Source organism: Procambarus clarkii, chromosome 26 (genome assembly GCF_040958095.1).
Source record: "Procambarus clarkii isolate CNS0578487 chromosome 26, FALCON_Pclarkii_2.0, whole genome shotgun sequence".
In the NCBI taxonomy this organism is placed as follows: Eukaryota; Metazoa; Arthropoda; class Malacostraca; order Decapoda; family Cambaridae; genus Procambarus; species Procambarus clarkii.
The window spans coordinates 36,508,758-36,527,644 of NC_091175.1; the positions used below are offsets into that span (position 1 = coordinate 36,508,758).

General features: G+C 49.4%; 2 protein-coding genes across 2 annotated transcripts; both read left to right on the top strand.

Moving 5' to 3' along the window:
• The first annotated feature begins 1,273 nt into the window (after nucleotides 1–1,273).
• Nucleotides 1,274–2,515, top strand: LOC138368919 (uncharacterized). The gene has a single exon (XM_069331641.1). The coding sequence runs from the start codon at nucleotides 1,274–1,276 to the stop codon at nucleotides 2,513–2,515; it is 1,242 nt and encodes a 413-aa protein (XP_069187742.1).
• A 9,801-nt stretch (nucleotides 2,516–12,316) lies between these two features.
• Nucleotides 12,317–13,444, top strand: LOC138368920 (transcriptional regulatory protein AlgP-like). Its single transcript, XM_069331642.1, has one exon. The coding sequence runs from the start codon at nucleotides 12,317–12,319 to the stop codon at nucleotides 13,442–13,444; it is 1,128 nt and encodes a 375-aa protein (XP_069187743.1).
• The last annotated feature ends 5,443 nt before the right edge of the window (nucleotides 13,445–18,887 follow it).

The window sequence follows — 18,887 nt, forward strand, 5'->3', positions numbered from 1 at the left end:
TCGAAGTTTTTACTGAAAAACAACATTTTGGCAGGAAGCATAAAGGAAATTAATAATGCAATTAACAATGAAATAGCCAATATATTGTCAAGCAAGGAATTGAGCTTTATAGATAAAGCTTATAAAAAGTTGTATCCAAAATACGGAACAACGTATATAAAATACGATTCAAGCTATAATCGCAATAAATTTAGTGCCGTATACAGCGACGCCATAATGTCGCAGTTCCAAAGACCAGGTGAAGAGGTATATAATATGGTTTGCCGAATTTCGCTATCGTTCGGGCGTGCGATCGGGAAGGTAATAGGCGCCGAGACAGGTGAGGATTATGTCATATATTTAATCAGGGGTATAAAATATGAGACAGGCAAGGAAACTGATTTATGTGTCTACCCACCACAGCCGAGAGGAATGATGGATAATTTGTGTATTTATTGTGACAAAATTATGCCTACGAGTTATGGTGATCAGTTGGTCAATATACTGGACGTTGTCTCTTTAAATGGGAGTGACGGTGGCAATAAGAAGTTATATAAACCTCTGAACACTTCAATTGTCGACAGTGTGAGCATTACAATGACCGATCAAGAAGGCAATCCTGTTTATTTCGATGCGCGAGGCTGCACGATTGCAGTTTTGCATATAAGGCCGACTTTGGGGGTTATATAATTGAGCGTTGAAGCCTATAATCTTCATTACCTCGCATCTAGTTGCAAAATGGGCGTCGATTTTACCCCGCCGTCGGTGGAGGAGTTATTAATACTCCTAACGCCCCCTGTTTCCGGGAGAGGTGGCGGTTTAGGGGACGTCCGCATTTTTAACAGTACTAGGCGTCATGTGCGAGGGGGTGGGATTTTTAGTTTCATAACTGGACTAGCGAAGCGAGCGGCACCATTCTTGATGATAACCTTGGCCCCTGCTGCATTGAGTATGGGCCAGGATGTCATGCAAGACATAAACAGCGGCGAACGCACATTGAAACAGTCGCTCAAACATAGAGGCCTAGAAACATTAAAACATGTTGGGAAGCAAATTGCGGGCGGGAGGGTCGTTAAGAAAAAAAAGGAACAGAAGAATTAAGACAAAAAAAAAAAGCAAAACAAGAAATTTGTTCAGGAAAATCGACGGAGGGAAATATAATGATGTGTTTGCTTAAAAATTGAATCACTCTCGAAACAACTATTGACAAGATAGCATGGAGGGGCTACAAGTACCACTGGGGAATTATGCCGCTGCAATAACTGACGCCTTTCCCAAGCCGTTCTCCGCTAGGATGGTAGAGGCTACTATAGCCTCACGTCAAACTATTGATGTTTTGCCAGTAAATACTGGGGGCAATAAATTTAGAGATACGTATCTTGAATTTAACATTAAAGGCGTGAATGGCCACTTTCTAGATATGCCGTCATTGGCTTTGGAACTATCGCTAGCAGTAATGGGCGAAGATGGAGCTAGTGCGATAGGGGATACAGAAAATGTAACAATTAGTAATGGTCTATCACAGACTTTATTCAAATCTATAGTAGTGTATTTCAATGAGACTGTGGTCGAAACTAACTCTCTATTCTCATACTGGAGTTATATAAAGCTGCTGACTACTATTTCGGGGTGCGAAGCTGAGAGATATCGGAAACTAGCGCATTTCTTTAAAGGTAATGACCCCAGCAGATTTTCTGACGAATATTTTGCTGCAATGACTGAGGAAAGGGAGCAGCAAATGACTGAGATGAAAACTACGGGTGTGCACACATGCTTTAAATTATTGGCGGATGTTACTACAATTAGCGAATACGTTCTGGATAATGTGGATGTGCGCATTCGCCTCGAACTGAACCCGGATAAATGGATTATTCATAGCGAAAGGGATAATGCTAACTTTAAATACCATATTAAGATGGCGAGGTTGTGGATAGTTCGCATAATGCCATACCCGGCCGGCTTAACGGCCATTAATAAGGCATTGAAACAAAATAACACCCCGATAACATATACGTTTAACAAAACCCTATTAAAGACTTATATACTGGGCACAGGACAGCGGACAATTACAATGGATCAGCCCTGGGGAACTGTAGTTCCTAAGCGTTTATACATGATTATCGTAGATATGGAGGCAATGTCAGGAGGCTATGCCCAGAACCCATTATATTTTGAGAATTGTCAACTCACGAGTGTATTTATAACTCTGAATAGCACTACTTTATTTAATATTGCTTGTGCTTTTCCACACAACTGCGCAAAATTATATTATACGACGCTACAAGCTTTAGGTTTCGATAATGCCCACACGCTATCCTATGACGCATTTGTTAACGGTGGCACTATACTGGCTTTCAATTTACAGCCCGAAACTATAAAGGACGCAATGCCCCTGGAAGTGTCTGGCAACCTGAGAATTATTCTAGAATTTAAAATACCTGTGGTGGGAAATAAAGTCATGTTGCTTTATGGTGGCACCACTGGCATCCTGAAAATTAATGCGGAACGTAGAACAGTTTGTGATACGAGAGCGTAAAGCTATGAATTGTCTTGAAATTAACGAAGCGCTGAACGGGGAGTTGGGTCGGGAGGTGCAATATCTGGGATGTTATCTCGCCAATGATGCAAGAAAAATTTTGAAAAAGATCTATAACCATCCTGTGGTATTTATAATTAATACACTAGATGCAGAATCTGTAGATACAATGGGTCATTGGGTTACATTTTGTATAGCCAAAGCAATGACTAAGACAGAAATTGTCATTCTGGATAGTTTTGGAAACCCGAGAATTGAAACGTATTCAAAATATTTTAAGGTTATATTGAATAGCTTTGAAAAATATGATTTGCACATATTCAATGACAGAATACAGCAGTTGGAAACTTATTTCTGCGGGAACTATGCGTTATACTTCACCTACTATTTATCCCATCTAGGGGTGGGAAAAGCGCTTCGGAAATTTGCGCAGGATTTTAAATATGAACAACACAGCAAAAATGACGCTTTGGTTGTGAAATTTACGTATGATAACCTGAATATGCCGCTCTGTCAAACAACATTCTGCCTGGGAGATGATTCCCAGGATGCGTGCAATAACCTGTGTGAGCAGGGGACCTAGCTTGCCTGAGGGGAGGGGGGGGGAGGGGTTGGATGAGGGAGGGGGGGTGGATGAGGGAGGGGGGGGGGGTAGAGGTTTTTAGGGGTATATATATAAGCCCAGTCCTAAGGCCCATTGAGGCCCATTGACTTAACTTGCCCACCGACGAACGCCCTTGGTCCTGGTCATCATTAGAAGCCCACAAGCGAAGTTTTTTTAAAATGGAATTTGCCCTTGGTGAGTTTTTTTTTTTTTTATTTTATTTATTTTTTTTTTTTTTAACATAACTCTGATATAGGTGAAAACGTGTGTGTGTGTGTGTGTACTCACCTATATGTACTCACCTATATGTGCTTGCAGGATCGAGCATTGACTCTTGGATCCCGCCTTTCTAGCTATCGGTTGTTTACAGCAATGACTCCTGTCCCATTTCCCTATCATACCTAGTTTTAAAAGTATGAATAGTATTTGCTTCCACAACCTGTTCCCCAAGTGCATTCCATTTTTCTACTACTCTCACGCTAAAAGAAAACTTCCTAACATCTCTGTGACTCATCTGAGTTTCCAGTTTCCACCCATGTCCCCTCGTTCTGTTATTATTACGTGTGAACATTTCATCTATTTCCACTTTGTCAATTCCCCTGAGTATTTTATATGTCCCTATCATATCTCCTCTCTCCCTTCTTTTCTCTAGTGTCGTAAGGTTCAGTTCCTTCAGCCGCTCTTCATATCCCATCCCTCGTAGCTCTGGGACAAGCCTCGTCGCAAACCTCTGAACCTTCTCCAGTTTCTTTATGTGTTTCTTCAGGTGGGGGCTCCATGATGGCGCGGCATACTCTAAGACGGGTCTCACGTAGGCAGTGTAAAGCGCCCTAAAAGCTTCCTCATTTAGGTTTCTGAATGAAGTTCTAATTTTCGCCAGTGTAGAGTACGCTGCTGTCGTTATCCTATTTATATGTGCCTCAGGAGTTAGATTAGGTGTCACATCCACTCCCAGGTCTCTTTCTCGAATCGTTACAGGTAGGCTGTTCCCCTTCATTGTGTACTGTCCCTTTGGTCTCTTGTCACCTGATCCCATTTCCATAACTTTACATTTACTGGTGTTAAACTCCAGTAGCCATTTCCCTGACCATCTCTGCAGCCTGTTTAAGTCCTCTTGGAGGATCCTACAATCCTCGTCTGTCACAACTCTTCTCATTAATTTTGCGTCATCTGCAAACATTGACATGTATGATTCCACTCCTGTAAACATATCATTTACGTAAATTAGAAAGAGGATTGGTCCCAGCACCGATCCTTGAGGTACTCCACTTGTTACTGTTCGCCAGTCCGACTTTTCGCCCCTTACCATTACCCTCTGGCTCCTTCCTGTTAGGTAGTTCTTCACCCATACTAGGGCCTTTCCGCTTACTCCTGCCTGCCTCTCAAGTTTGTATAGCAGTCTCATGTGCGGTACCGTATCAAAGGCCTTTTGGCAGTCAAGAAATATGCAGTCTGCCCAGCCTTCTCTGTCCTGCCTTATCCTTGTTACTTTATCATAGAATTCTAAAAGGTTTGTTAGGCATGATTTCCCTGTCCAGAACCCATGTTGGTGCTTGTTTACAAACCCAATGCTCTCCAGGTGCTCAACAAGTCTTAGCCTAATTATTCTTTCAAGTATTTTGCAGGGGATGCTTGTCAGTGATACGGGTCTGTAGTTAAGTGCCTCCTCCCTATCACCCTTTTTGAAAATCGGTACGACATTTGCCTCCTTCCAGCAACTGGGCAATTCTCCCGACATAAGTGACTCCTTAAAGATCATTGCCAGAGGCACGCTGAGAGCCTGCGCTGCCTCTTTGAGTATCCACGGTGATACTTTGTCTGGTCCAACAGCTTTATTTGCATCCAGTGTTGTCAACTGTTTCATTACATCCTCTGCTGTCACCTCTATATCCGATAGTCTTTCATCTTGGGTAGTCTCTTCTAACAATGGGAGCTGCTCAGGCTCGGTTGTGAACACTCCATGGAATTTTGCATTCAGTACCTCGCAGATTTCCTTGTCGCTTTCTGTATATGCCCCTTCTGTTTTCCTCAGTCTTGTCACTTGGTCATTTACCGACATCTTCCTTCTTATATGGCTATGTAGTAATTTTGGTTGCTTTTTCGCTTTGACTGCAATATCGTTCTCATAATTTCTTTCCGACACTCGTCTTATGTTAATGTAATCATTCCTAGCTCTGTTACATCTAATCCTGTTGTCCTCTGTCCTTTGTCTTCTGTACTTCCTCCACTCCCTCCTGCTTCTCACCTTTGCTTCCTGACACTGACTATTAAACCATGGGTTATTATATTCCCTCCTGCTTTTTTCCTTTATTGTTGGAATAAATCTATCTTCAGCCTCCTTGCATTTCAATATGACTTGGTTCATCATACCTTGCACTGTTTTTCCTCTAAGTTCTTCCTCCCACTGCACTTCTCCCAGGTAGTCCCTTATCCTTCTGTAGTCCCCTTTTCTGTAATCAAGTCTCCTTTCCCGGACCTCTTGTCCTTTGGTCACAATTTTAAGCTCCATCATGTAGTCAAAGACTAGGACACAATGGTCACTAGCTCCTAGTGGTATTTCATGTTCCAACTGCTCGATGTCTTCTACATTCTGAGTGATAATGAGATCTAATAGGCTGGGCGTATCCCCTCCTCTTTCCCTAGTATCTTCTTTCACATGCTGTGTTAGGAAATTTCTGTCAATAACGTCTACCAGCTTCGCTCCCCAGGTCTCCTCCCCGCCATGCGGATTCCTCGTTTCCCAATTTATCTCTCCGTGATTTAGGTCCCCCATGACCAGCAGCTTCGCTCTCATTCTATGCGCTAAAGTTGCTGCCCTCTGCAGTTCATCCATACATGTCTTGTTGCTGTCCTCGTACTCCTGCCTGGGCCTTCTACTGTTTGGTGGGGGATTGTAGAGTATCAAGATTACAATCTTCTTCCCATCCACTGTCAGAGTTCCATGTATGAAGCTTGTGCTTTCATTCGTACCCGGATTTTCCAGCTCATCAAACTTCCATTTTCGCTTTATTAGTAGTGCCACTCCTCCTCCCTGTCTCTGTGTCCTTTCTTTTCTTATCACCTGGTACCCCTCTGGAAAGATTGCATCCGAGATCATGCCATTTATTTTAGTTTCCACTATTGCCACTATGTCTGGGTCTGCCTCACTAACTCTTTCTTTTATCTCTTCTGCTTTATTGGCTACCCCATCAGCATTGGTGTACCAAACCTTGAGACTCTTCTTGGAAACTCGGGTGTCAGAGTTCCCCCTTTCACCAGGGGTCTGGGGGGAACTGGGGGGTGTCTGGGGGGCAAGTGGGGGCTGTGGGGGTGAGTGGGGGAGTGCTAGGGGGGTGCCTGGGAGTGCCTGGTAGGCGAATGGGGTCTGGGCATCTAGGGGGGTAGGAAGGGCATAATGGGTCTGAAATTTAGGGGTCTGAATAGCATTGGGGGGTTGAGAAATAGAGTGAGACTGAGAGTCAGATAGAGGTTGAGAGGTTGGGGGGAAGAGGGATACTGAGGGCGGAGAGCTGAGATGAGAATGGAGCATGGGTGCTGGGAGTGGAAGAGAGGGTATATTAGTTAGGGGGGAATCGGGGGTAGGTGGGGGTTTTGGGGTAGAAGAGGGGAAGAGGGAGATGGGGGAAGGTGTTAGGGGGTCACAAGGTGAGGGGGTTAAATGTGGGCTGGAGGTGCATAGGAGGGGTGAGGGTTGGGTGGGGTTTGGGGGTGAGTGGAAGAGGGGTGCAGTGGAAGCTGGGATGGAGTAGATGGAATTGAAGTCAATGGGGTAGAAGGGGCAGGGGAGTGGGAAGGGGTATTTGGGGAGGGGGGATGGGAAGGTGGGTTTGGGGAGGGCATGGCTTGACCCACTGGGGTCGCTGACAAGTGTGATGTAGCAGGGGCAGGGGAATCGTTGTGGAGGTGCAAATGTGGAAGGGACAGGGGGGTTGTGGGAGGCTGAGGCAGGGGGGATGTATAGGAGGGCTGAGTTGGGGAGGATGCGACCTGGGAGGTGACCTGGGAGGTGCCCTGGGAGGTGACCTGGGATGTGACCTGGGAGGTGAGACTGCCTGAGAGACTATTTCGGTGTCGTTGTTGCCATCTATTTTTGTGGGCTGTTTGCTCATCTTTCGTCATAAACCTCTTTAGTTAGGGCGTGTTTTACCTCTTTAGGGCGGAGTTAGCTACTAGGTTTCCCAATATATACTCGGAGATCGATTCGAGAGCATTAACAAGACAGAAGACCAGGCAGTGTGTGTGTGTGTGTGTGTGTGTGTGTGTTTATGTTTCTTGTTGGTGAATATAAAATTTTATTAATGTTTTTTTTTTTTTTTTTTACTGGCGGGATCAATTTCAACTTTGGGACTGCTCTCATCCTGCCAGCTGGGGTGACGCCCCATGATGTAGCGGATATATTGAAGAGTAGTGGTGTTGCCAATGTTCGGCCGATGTGTCAATGTAACACTGTAAAGTGTTTGGTTTAGTTTATTTAAAATATATATAGAATATGAGTCAGAGACAAGAATTTGAGAAGGCGCCAGTTTGTCCACCGGAAAGTCACACCTCTAAGAGTTAATGATCCCAAGTGACCTGAGGTCAGATCATACGAATTTCACCTTACTTGTACTAATCTTATAATTGGAGCCTGGTAGCCTTCAAACATGCCGACGTTTAAGGAGTGGCTTGGTAGAGAGCCGGAGGCTATCTACTTGTGGGCGGAGTTAGCTACTAGGTTTCCCAATATATACTCGGAGATCGATTCGAGAGCATTAACAAGACAGAAGACCAGGCAGCAGAGCAGGAGGCAACAGCCGAGACAGGCTGTCGGTCGGACGGGGGTGAAGCTGCCTGACAGTTGCAGACTCCCCCCCCTCTCTATCCAGCTATAGGCAGGCACTTGGTGAGTTGAACATTAAGGTGACTTGGTCGTGTTTTACAAGTGTTGTGTGATGATCAGGGGCAGTCAGTTGTAGTGTTCTCAGATTCTTGGAGGATGACTCACTTTACATATATAGATCTTGAACATTGCTTAAATTATAATACTTAGTATGTGAAATATAATTGAATTTATTATTTACATTGCCTTTGTGTCCCCTAGAGTGTTGAGGTGAGATGAGAAAGCCTCTGTGGTTTCATGATTTAATGAGTACATGAAAGATGGGACATACTAATAATGACCTTGATAACATCATTTGAGAATTTTGTGATACAGACAAGTTCCATTCCTTGTCTTGTATGTAATGATCATGAATGGATGGTGGCAGCATTTCGTCTTCTACTATCTACTCTTCTACTACTATCTACTCTTCTACTTCTACCTATCTACACCTCTCCCTCCACCCCTCTCTAAACTCTCACTTTCAACTAATGACCCTCCTCGCCCCTCCCACCCCTCTACCTCTCTCACCCCAAACCCTCACTAATTACTTCACTATTCATTTCTTTCCTCTCGTTTTCTCTTATACGTTTGTGGCAAAGTGAAATGTATTCTAGAGTTCTCTCTAGAGTTTCGGGTAGCTGATCCAGTTACGGCGCCTTGTAGTCTTAGCACCTAGGTAGTTAAATACCTAGGTTACAAGGTGTTGAACGAGAGAGGTTGCCTTAGGAACTCTGGGAGTGCTCTAGAATAGTTAGCTAACTGAGGACGGGATAATGGACTAGAGAGAGCTGTTTCCCCCGGCCTCGTTAGTTAACTGGGGGGTGGAATAATGGACAAGTTAGAGCTATTTCCCCCACCCCCCCGTTACAATGTTGGCAGCGGTGTTGAACAATGTTTATGGTAGTGTTCATTTAACATTGTTCAGTCCCACGTGTCCTTTTGCCGCTCAGGCGCTATCAGGGAGATCTTGACAGCTGTTTAATATTCGCGTTTTAGCGAGTTTTTTTTTTCAGTTTAGGAGATAGTGATTCTCTGGCGATGTGTTTTAGTGATTTTGTGAGTTTTGTGGTATTCAGGGAATGTTCACCAGAACTTGCGAGTGTAGTGATTTATGTTAGTGATAAGATTTGGTGAGTTGGGAACTAAGCGGTGTTGGTAGTGGAGCTCACCTGAGTGTGACAGGTGACCTTGCATGTCCCACGGGGACACCCAGCCACCGCTGGTCTCCAGGTCAGTTGGGGAGTGGCAGGTGTAGTTCTTAAGTAGTTTTAAGTGGTGGTTCTGCTCAGATTATTGCGATCGACTGTTTTACTCCATTTGAACGCAATAACCCGAGGTGTACTGGTATTGTACAGCATGCTAGGGGGAGGCTTAGTATGTCAGTAGACTTCACGTTGGGGACGCTCGACGTTAGATAGTCTGGTCACAGGGGGTGGCAAAAGTTTTGGAGTTATTGACCGGCGGAGAAGCTAGGGAAACACTCTGGGTCACGTAGGTGGCTGTAGGTTAAGGGTGGGAGTAACGGATAATTAAGTACTTAAGATTAAGAACGGTACAGTTAAGTTAGGCTAGTATTTTGTCTATTAGTGTTGATTTTTTTTTGTGACAAGTTAAAAGTAGTGATGACCTTATTCTCTCTTCTCTAAACTTTACTCTGTTACTGTTTTATGTTCCACCAAGTCAATATCATTCAGAGTTAATTGGATTTTTAAAATTTAAGTGTAGTCGTTGCCAGGAGGAGAGCGTTATGATTTGTCTGTGGAGACCCTTTACAAACTACAGGGTCACACAACATTTTGGGAGCACGGTATTGTCGCCTTTCTGTTCATTCACAGGTGGAAGCCAGAGGAGAGGCGCGACGCATATATAGAAGAGAGACGGCTGCTGTGTACCATACTCAGGGGCGTTCCTCACCACCACCACGACCAGCCCCCTACCTGGATGTCAGGGCCACCACCACCACCACCACCCCGGGGACCCCAAGATGCAGCCCTCTTGGTCGGTCAACATTGGTCTACCCAGTGGACCCCAGGACGGACGGACCCCAAGACGGACGGACCCCAGTGGACCCCAAGACGGACGGACCCCCAGTGGACCCCAGGTCGTTCTGCAGACGACCCCAGACGACATAGTAAAGATGGAAGAGGAACAACAACGACTCCAGTCTATCCCACCAACATCGGTCTACCCAGGATGGACCCCAGGACGGACGGACCCCAATGTTCCGCAGGTCGCTTGTCAAAGTCCCATGGGAGGAGGAAGAGAGAAGAAAGAAGAAAGAAGAGAGAAGAAAGAAGAGAGAAGAAAGAAGAGGAGAAGATAAGACAAGCTGAGTGAGACACGATGCCTAGTGTCCCTTGCTGGTGTCAGTATCATTGCATGGAGCGTAATTGCAAGACAGGATCGTTTACCTTAACTGGCCGCCCCTCCTGCAAGCATGTTGCTCTGTTGAGTGATTCTTCCTGTGTCATGCGGACCTGATGTGTCTGTCAGAAGTAGCTCTCTGAAGGAGGCGTGCTGGAGCAACAGGGAGGGAGAAGAGTAGGATGGGATTTCTACTGTTGGCAACTATATGAAGGTCTCGAACCTTGTAGTCCCCATAGCTGTGAAGAACCCCAATATACGTCTCTCATGGTGACTGACGTAGGGCCAATTACAGATCAGCTGGGACAACCGAATTCCACGGTCCTGTGCACAGTTCAAGTAGTAACGGCTTCCTGGTTGACCAAGGGTTGTTGTGCGTTAACGACGGAGAAGCGACGGAGGCAGTTGTGTTGAAGAAATGTGGTACAGGATTATCTACAAGACCAAGCAGTGACGTCGCCCAGCATGAGACAATGGACGTCTGTCTACATATTTCATTTTTAGAGTAGGATGATGTATATTTGTTTAGCTAGGATGTAATTTTTTTTTCTTCGTTAATAAAGTTGTTGCACACAGCTAGCTTGCTTTAGCAGTGTTGCAAAAACTTTATTTCGGGGAGAAGGGGAGATGTAACACTATAAAGTGTTTGGTTTAGTTTATTTAAAATATATATAGAATATGAGTCAGAGACAAGAATTTGAGAAGGCGCCAATTTTTCCACCGGAAAGTCACACCTCTAAGAGTTAATGACCCCAAGTGACCTGAGGTCAGATCATGCGAATTTCACCTTACTTCTACTAATCTTATAATTGGAGCCTGGTAGCCTTCAAACATGCCGACGTTTAAGGAGTGGCTTGGTAGAGAGCCGGAGGCTATCTACTTGTGGGCGGAGTTAGCTACTAGGTTTCCCAATATATACTCGGAGATCGATTCGAGAGCATTTACAAGACAGAAGACCAGGCAGCAGAGCAGGAGGCAACAGCCGAGACAGGCTGTCGGTCGGACGGGGTGAAGCTGCCTGACAGCTGCAGACTCCCCCCCCTCTCTATCCAGCTATAGGCAGGCACTTGGTGAGTTGAACATTAAGGTGACTTGGTCGAGTTTTACAAGTGTTGTGTGATGATCAGGGGCAGTCAGTTGTAGTGTTATCAGATTCTTGGAGGATGACTCACTTTACATATATAGATCTTGAACATTGCTTAAATTATAATACTTAGAATGTGAAATATAATTGAATTTATTATTTACATTGCCTTTGTGTCCCCTAGAGTGTTGAGTTGAGATGAGAAAGCCTCTGTGGTTTCATGATTTAATGAGTACATAAAAGATGGGACATACTAATAATGACCTTGATAACATCATTTGAGAATTTTGTGATACAGACAAGTTCCATTCCTTGTCTTGTATGTAATGATCATGAATGGATGGTGGCAGCATTTCGTCTTCTACTATCTACTCTTCTACTACTATCTACTCTTCTACTTCTACCTATCTACACCTCTCCCTCCACCCCTCTCTAAACTCTCACTTTCAACTAATGACCCTCCTCGCCCCTCCCACCCCTCTACCTCTCTCACCCCAAACCCTCACTAATTACTTCACTATTCATTTCTTTCCTCTCGTTTTCTCTTATACGTTTGTGGCAAAGTGAAATGTATTCTAGAGTTCTCTCTAGAGTTTCGGGTAGCTGATCCAGTTACGGCGCCTTGTAGTCTTAGCACCTAGGTAGTCAAATACCTAGGTTACAAGGAGTTGAACGAGAGAAGTTGCCTTAGGAACTCTGGGAGTGCTCTAGAATAGTTAGCTAACTGAGGACGGGATAACGGACTAGAGAGAGCTGTTTCCCCGGCCTCGTTAGTTAACTGGGGGGGTGGAATAATGGACAAAATAGAGCTATTTCCCCCACCCCCCGTTACATCAAGCCCCCAAAACTTCATCAATTTCGCCTACGACCTCGCCTGAGACTACGGAGATGCCGGGGCCAGTGCCAGATGTCGTTGTGGCCACTATGCACCCCAAGCAGACGGTGCCCATGCCCCTGCCTGAGACGCGGCCGGCGCCAGAGTCCCGCCCCGCGGCCCGCCTTGTTGTTGGCTCTATGGATTCACGGGTGGTAGCAATGACTGCGGTGCCGACCCCGGAGGGGCCAGGACCATTCCCAATAACGGCAACAACAACAACAACTACAACGGCAGCAACAACAACAACAACAACAACAGAGCCCAAAGCTAAGAAGGCGGTGAAGAGTGGAGAGATGGCTCTAAAAACGAAAGCAACAACAACAACAACAACAACAGAGCCCAAAGCTAAGAAGACGGCGAAGAGTGGAGAGATGGCTGTAAAAGCAAAAGCAACAACAACAACAACAGAGCCCAAAGCTAAGAAGGCGGCGAAGAGTGGAGAGATAGCTCTAAAAACGAAAGCTTCGACAGGGCCTTTGATGAAGGACATTGCAAAGCCAACAAGTCGCCCTGCGGAAGAATGTAAAATAACCTGGGAACGGCCTGCACAGGGGCCCGCACCAGGGCCCTGTCGGGCTAGGCTATCTACGCGAGGCCGACGCAAGAGGACGACGACGACGACGACCCCATATGATAAGAAGTCGAGCAACCGCGAGGCTTCCCCCCAGCCATCTACCTCGGGATATGTACCTCCAACAAGACGCCCCAACCCGCCTCCCCCAGCGACCCGCCAGCGGGAGGCAGTTACCCACATTAGCGAGAGTGAAGACGAGGATGTCCGACAGACCCCCCAGAAATTAGCGACGGTGTGCCGCATATCCCCTATGGCACCTAAGACACAAGAGCTGAACGCGGAGGACATATTGTCTTCGCAGATCTTAAACGCCGCGGTGGAACTGTTTAGTGAAAATCAGTCGTTAGCCATGGAAGAGTTGGGCCTGGTTACGATTGACATGTTCACAACGCAGTTCGAGCCAGTGGAGGGATTCGATGATGAGGTCTCGGACCTCTTCGAGTGTGGACAGAAAAAATTCTATGAGCCAGACTATGTAGAGCCCACTCCAACCATGGACTTGGGCATGCCGACCATGCACGAAGCAGCTTTATTGTCCTCGGGCGTCATGCGAAAACTTAATTAAATTGAATGTATTGCAGTGTCATATATTATTGCAGTTATGTGTATTGTAATGTTATGTATTTGTTGTAGTTTTTATTTGTTAAATAAAAAAGAACTAACGATGAAAATAAATAATGTTTTTAATTTACCGGTGGGGGGGATATCTATAAAACTGAATGAATGAATGAATGAATGAATGAATTATGTCTTTTCTGATGTTTGCTCTTTCCTATGAAAAACAAAACAAATATTTGATAATGTTCTTTCCTCTGAAATTAAAACATAAATACTTGTTTCCATATGTTTGGATGAAAAAAAAACATGAAATAATAATACGTTGTTGTTTCCAGATCTTAATAATAAGCAAACTCCTGATCTTAATAATTAAACTAACCAGTGTTTGGAAATAAAAATGGAACTTGCATATATTTTTTTTCTGTCAATTATCTTAGTTTCCCCCTCGACGAAAACGGGACTGGCCCGCCTGTGAAGATGTTTTCTGAGAAACGGAATCTAGAGAAAATGGGGACATATATCTGGGGTAACTGATGAAAAAATATAACTCGAGTCTTTCTCATTTTATTTTTTACCTGATTATTTAAACCTTACCAAATGTAAGGACAAACCCTATATTTCAGATAAACTTCTCAGCAGGAATTAAAAAAAACAGATATATTGTATTTACATAAAAAAAACACATGCACACATATACTAGTGCCATTAAAATACTCCAAAAAACGTTTATATGCCTTTCACCAGTGTATTTTTTGGTTTTCATCTATTGAACATTCATCCTCGGTACCTCCTATAAGTAGAGACCCCCTTCTTGAGGCCTTAGAGTCGTCTTAAAAGCAAGCAACAAATCGTACAAGAAAACAGGTTAGGATAGGGCACCAGTTCCTCAGGTACACCCTGGGTGGTGGGCCCTGGGTACCCCTGGGGGGAATGGACCACCACACCGCCGCCAGCCAGCCAGGTGCGCGCTGACTGTGCCCTAACCTAACCACCTAAATAAGTTTTTTCACGATCCGGCCCGACGGGGTCGAGTCGGCATGGAAGTGCCCAACCGTTTCTGAAAATCAATTCCCCATGTGTCTCCTTTTACACTACTACACACAACACCCTTGACCCCGCCACACACACCACCCTGGAACCCGCCACACACACCACCCTGGACCCTGCCACACACACCACCCTGGACCCCGCCACACACACCACCCTGAACCCTACCACACACACCACCCTGGACCCCTGCCACACACACCACCCTGGACCCCGCCACACACACCACCCTGGAACCCGCCACACACACCACCCTGGACCCTGCCACACACACCACCCTGGACCCCGCCACACACACCACCCTGAACCCTACCACACACACCACCCTGGACCCCTGCCACACACACCACCCTGGACCCCGCCACACACACCACCTTGGTCACTGTCAAACACACCACCCTGGACCATGCCACACACCACCCTGGACCCTGCCACAAACACACCACCATGGACCCCGCGACACACCACCCTGGACCCGCAACACACACCACCCTGGACCCCACCACACACACACCACCCTGGACCCCACCACACACACACCACCCTGGACCCTGCCACACACACACCACCCTGGAACCCGCCACACACACCACCCTGGACCCTGCCACAAACACCACCCTGGACCCCGCCACACACACCACCCTGGACCCCGCCACATACACCACCCTTAACCCCGCTATACACACACCACCCTGGACCCTGGCACACACACACCATACTGGACCGTGCCACACACACACCACCCTGGACCCTGCCACACACACACCACCTTGGACCCTGCCACACACACCACCTTGGACCCTGCTGCACACACCATCCTTGACCCTGCCACACACACCACCCTGAACCCCCCCACACACACACCACCCAGGACCCCGCCACACACACCACCCTGGACGCCGCCATACACACCACCCTGGACCCTGGCACACACACACCACACTGGACCCTGCCACAAACACATCTCCCTGGACCCTGCCACACACACCACCTTGGACCCTGCTGCACACACCACCCTTGACCCTGCCACACACACACCACCCTGGACCCCGCCACACACACCACCTTTGACCCTTATGCACACACAACCCTAGACCCCGCCACACACACCTCCCTGGATCCCGCCACACACACACCACCCTGGATCCCGCCACACACACCACCCTGGACCCCGCCACACACACATCACCCTGGACCCCGCCACACACACCACCCTGGACCCCGCCACACACACCACCTCTGACCCCGCCACCACACACACCACCCTGGATCCCGCCATACACACACCACCCTGGATCCCGCCACCACACACACCACCCCTGGTGGTGTGTGTGGCATGGTCCAGGGTAGTGTGTGTGGCGGGGTCCAGGGTGGTGTGTGTGGCAGGGTCCAGGGTGGTGTGTGTGACAGGGTCCTGGGTAGTGTGTGTGGCGGGGTCCAGGGTGGTGTGTGTGGCAGGGTCCAGGGTGGTGTGTGTGGCGGGGTCCAGGGTGGTGTGTGTGGCGGGGGCCAGGGTGGTGTGTGTGTGGTGGGGTCCAGGGTGGTGTGTGTGGCGGGTCCAGGGTGGTGTGTCACGGGGTCCATGGTGGTGTGTTTGTGGCAGGGTCCAGGGTTGTGTGTTGCAGGGTCTAGGGTGGTGTGTGCGGCAGGGTCCAAGGTGGTGTAATTGGCAGGGTCCAGAGTGGTGTGTGTGGCATGGTCCAGGGTGTTGTGTTTGACAGTGACCAAGGTGGTGTGTGTGGCAGGGTCCAGGGTGGTGTGTGTGTGGCAGGGTCCAGGGTGGTGTGTGTGTGGACGGGTCCAGGGTGGTGTGTGTGGCAGGGTCCAGGGTGGTGTGTGAAACGGGGTCCAGGGTGGTGTGTGTGTGGCGGGGTCCAGGGTGGTGCGTGTGGCAGGGTCCAGGGTAGTGTGTGTGGCAGGGTCCAGGGTGGTGTATGTGGCGGGGTCCAGGGTGTTGTGTGTGTGTGGCGGGGTCCAGGGTGGTGTGTGTGTGTTGGGGTCCAGGGTGGTGTGTGTGGCGGGGTCCTGGGTGGTGTGTGTGGCAGGGCCCAGGGTGGTGTATGTGGCCGGGTCCTGGGTGGTGTGTGTGGCAATGTCCAGTGTGGTATATGTGGCAGGGTCCTGGGTGGTGTGTGTGGCGGTGTCCAGGGTCGGGTATGTAGGAGGGTCCAAGGTGGTGTGTGTGTGCTAGGATCCAGGGAGATGGGAGTGTGGCATGGTCCAGGGTGGTGTATGTGGCGGGGTTCAGAGTAGTGTGTGTGGCAGGGTCCAGGGTGGTGTGTGTGTGGCAGGGTCCAAGGTGGGATGTGTGGCGGGGTTCCAGGGGGATGTGTGTGGCGGGGTCCAGGGTGGTGATTGTGCCTGGGTCCAGGGTGGTGTGTGTGGCAGGGTCCAGGTTAGTGTGTGTGGCGGGGTCCAGGGTGGTGTGTGTGGCAGGGTCAAGGGTGGTAAGTGTGGCGGGGTCCAGGGTGGTGTGTGTGGCGGGGTCCAGGGTGGTGTGTGTGGCAGGGTCCAGGGTAGTGTGTGTGGCAGGGTCCAAGGTGGTGTGTGTGGCGGGGTCCAGGGTGGTGTGTGTGGCAGGGTCCAGGGTGGTGTGTGTGGCGGGGTCCAGGGTGGTGTGTGTGGCGGGGTCCAGAGTGGTGTGTGTGGCAGGGTCCAGGGTGGTGTGTGTGGCGGGGTCCAGGGTGGTGTGTGTGGCGGGGTCCAGAGAGGTGTGTGTGGCAGGGTCCAGGGTAGTGTATGTGGCGGGGTCCAGGGTGGTGTGTGTGGCGGGGTCCAGGGTGGTGTGTGTGGCAGGGTCCAGGGTGGTGTGTGTGGCGGGGTCCAGGGTGGTGTGTGTGGCGGGGTCCAGGTTGGTGTGTGTGGCAGGGTCCAGGGTAGTGTGTGTGGCGGGGTCCAGGGTGGCGTGTGTGGCAGGGTTCAGGGAGGTGTGTGTGGCGGGGTCCTGGGTGGTGTGTGTGGCGGGTCCAGGGTGGTGTGTCGCGGGGTCCATGGTGGTGTGTTTGTGGCAGGGTCAAGGGTTGTGTGTGGCAGGGTCTAGGGTGGTGTGTGCGGCAGGGTCCAAGGTGGTGTGTGTGGCAGGGTCCAGAGTGGTGTGTGTGGCATGGTCCAGGGTGGTGTGTTTGACAGTGACCAAGGTGGTGTGTGTTGCAGGGTCCAGGGTGGTGTGTGTGTGGCAGGGTCCAGGGTGGTGTGTGTGTGGCCGGGTCCAGGGTGGTGTGTGTGGTGGGGTCCAGGGTGGTGTGTGTGGCGGGGTCCAGGGTGGTGTGTGTGTGGAAGGGTCCAGGGTGGTGTGTGTGGCAGGGTCCAGGGTGGTGTGTGTGGCGGGGTCCAGGGTGGTATGTGTAGCGGGGTCTAGGGTGGTGTGTGTAGCTGGGAAAAAGGGTGTTGTGTGTGTGTGGCAGGGTCCTGGGTGGTGTGTGCAGCAGCGTCCAATGTAGTGTGTGTGGCAGGGTCCAGGGTAGTGTGTGTAGCGGGGTCCAGGGTGGTGTGTGTGGCATGGTCCAGGGTGGTGTGTGTGGCGGGGTCCAGGGTGGTGTGTGTGGCGGGGTCCAGGGTGGTGTGTGTGGCGGGGTCCAGGGTGGTGTGTGTGGCGAGGTCCAGGGTGATGTGTGAGGCAGCGCCTAGGGAGGTGTGTGTGTGGCAGGGTCCAAGGTGGTATGTGTGGCGGGGTTCCAGGGTGGTGTGTGTACCGGGGTCCAGGGTGGTGAATGTGACAGGGTCCAGGGTTGTGTGTGTTGCAGGGTCCAGTGTGGTGTGTGTGTGGCAGGGTCCAGGGTGGTGTGTGTGTGTTGGGGTCCAGGGAGGTGTGTGTGGCAGAGTCCAGGGTTGTGTGTGTCGCGGGGCCATGGTGGTGTGTGTGGAAGGGTCCTGGGTGGTGTGTGTGTGTTGGGGTCGAGAGTGGTGTGTGTGTGTGTTAGGGTCTAGGGTGGTGTGTGTGTGTTGGGGTCCAGGGAAGTGTGTCTGGCAGGGTCCAGGGAGGTGTGTGTGGCAGGGTCCTGGGTGGTGTGTGTGACAGGGTCCATGGTGGTGTGTGTGGCAGGGTCCAGGGTGGTGTGTGTGGCGGGGTCCAGGGTGTTGTGTGTGTGTGGCGGGATCCAGGATGGTGTGTGAGTGTTGGGGTCCAGGGTAATGTGTGTGGCAGGGTCCAGGGTGATGTGTGTGGGTGGGTCCAGGGTGTTGTGTGTGGCAGGGTCCAAGGTGGTGTGTGTGCCGGGGTCCAGGGTGTTGTGTGTGTGTGGCGGGGTCCAGGGTGGTGTGTGTGTGTTGGGGTCCAGGGTAATGTGTGTGGCAGGGTCCAGGGTGGTGTTTGTGGCAGTTTCCAGGGTGGTGTGTGTAGCGGGATCCAGGGTAGTGTGTATGACAGGGTCCAGGGCGGTGTGTGTGGCTGCGTCCAAGGTGGT

Excerpts from the sequence above, each read along its gene's own strand:
- LOC138368919 (XM_069331641.1), top strand. The coding sequence starts at position 1,274 with ATGGTAGAGGCTACTATAGCCTCACGTCAAACTATTGATGTTTTGCCA.
- LOC138368920 (XM_069331642.1), top strand. The coding sequence starts at position 12,317 with ATGCCGGGGCCAGTGCCAGATGTCGTTGTGGCCACTATGCACCCCAAG.